Source organism: Seriola lalandi, unplaced genomic scaffold (genome assembly GCF_002814215.2).
Source record: "Seriola lalandi dorsalis isolate HSWRI2012SDOR001 ecotype SW California unplaced genomic scaffold, Sedor1 jcf7180002001645, whole genome shotgun sequence".
Classification (NCBI taxonomy): domain Eukaryota; kingdom Metazoa; phylum Chordata; class Actinopteri; order Carangiformes; family Carangidae; genus Seriola; species Seriola lalandi.
The window spans coordinates 2,657-3,938 of NW_019472303.1; the positions used below are offsets into that span (position 1 = coordinate 2,657).

Sequence of the window (1,282 nt, forward strand, 5' to 3'; positions counted from 1 at the left end):
TATTTTTCCCTTTTAGCAAACCACCTGTGACCAGATGTTGCATTCAGAGTCCTGGAGCTCCTGCACCAAACTGATTGACCCTGAACCTTACATCCAGACATGTGTGCAGGACATGTGTGGCTGCCCCAACACTACAAATGACTTCTGTGTCTGCAGCACACTGTCTGAGTTCTCTCGAGAGTGTTCGCATGCAGGAGGGCAGCCTCCCAACTGGAGGACACATCAGTTCTGTGGTAATGTTTGCTTTTCTCTGCTTCGTTATCACCTTTATTTTTTAAACGGTGTGAGGTGGAAGGAGTATTACAATACTGAAACCAGCTCAGTAAAAAACAACTAATTTAAATTGAATAAAAGATATTGAGTTACTATCTGAACATTATTTTAAATTATACATTTTCTCATGCTGCTCTGATTGATTATATTATTTATTTATTTTTCTTTAAAAAGAAAAAAACCTTTAAAAACAGCATAAAGAAAGGCCAGATCTGATGTAAATAAAATTTCTTACACTTCTGGAAAAAAAAAAATTAAACGAGTCCCTTCCTACCTCTGTTAATTTCAATTGTACCTTATCTTCACAGCTAAAAAGTGCCTACACAACATGGTTTACGAAGAGAGCAGTTCCCCTTGCATTGAGACTTGCAAAAATCAGGGCACAAGTTCAATGTGTGAGCACCACAGATTGGATGGCTGCGTCTGTCCACCTGGTGAGTGATCTTCCCATGTGAACCTGTGTTTCTTACTACATAATACAGTGTTGAGAGTTTCCTGTTTCACCTACAATTACCCTTTTATATAACCGTCTCCTTCAGGTACTGTGTTTGATGATATTTCTAACAGAGGATGCATTGCTCAATCTAAATGTCAGTGCTACCACAAAAAAATCTATAACCCTGGTGAGGTTTACCGACAGGACCAAGATGAATGGTGAGTCAAATGTTTCATAGTGTAAACAGAATGTATTATTTGGGTTGTGTTCATGTTATTGATATTAAATTATTTGGCATGTTTCAGTACATGTTTGAAGGGTGGATGGGTTTGTAAGAGCCTTGAAACACCTGCTACATGTGCAGTTGAAGAGGGCTCACATGTAACTACCTTTGATGGGAAAACCTACAACTTCCATGGAGACTGTTACTACACCCTAGCCAAGGTGGAAAGCAAGGTGAATGAGATATTGCTTTGCACAATTAAATGGCAGAACAAATATAATCAATTGATGTAAAAAAAAAAAAAAAAAAAAAAAGCTATCTATTTAATTGCACTTTGCTCTGTATTTTGC

General features: G+C 37.7%; 1 protein-coding gene across 1 annotated transcript; it reads left to right on the plus strand.

Moving 5' to 3' along the window:
- Positions 1-22: 22 nt before the first annotated feature.
- LOC111664626 (mucin-2-like) lies at positions 23-1,239 on the plus strand. The gene is made up of 4 exons (XM_023419295.2): positions 23-233; positions 582-707; positions 813-927; positions 1,015-1,239. The coding sequence occupies exons 1-4, from the start codon at positions 35-37 to the stop codon at positions 1,223-1,225; spliced, it is 651 nt and encodes a 216-aa protein (XP_023275063.2). The 5' UTR covers positions 23-34; the 3' UTR covers positions 1,226-1,239.
- Positions 1,240-1,282: the final 43 nt, after the last annotated feature.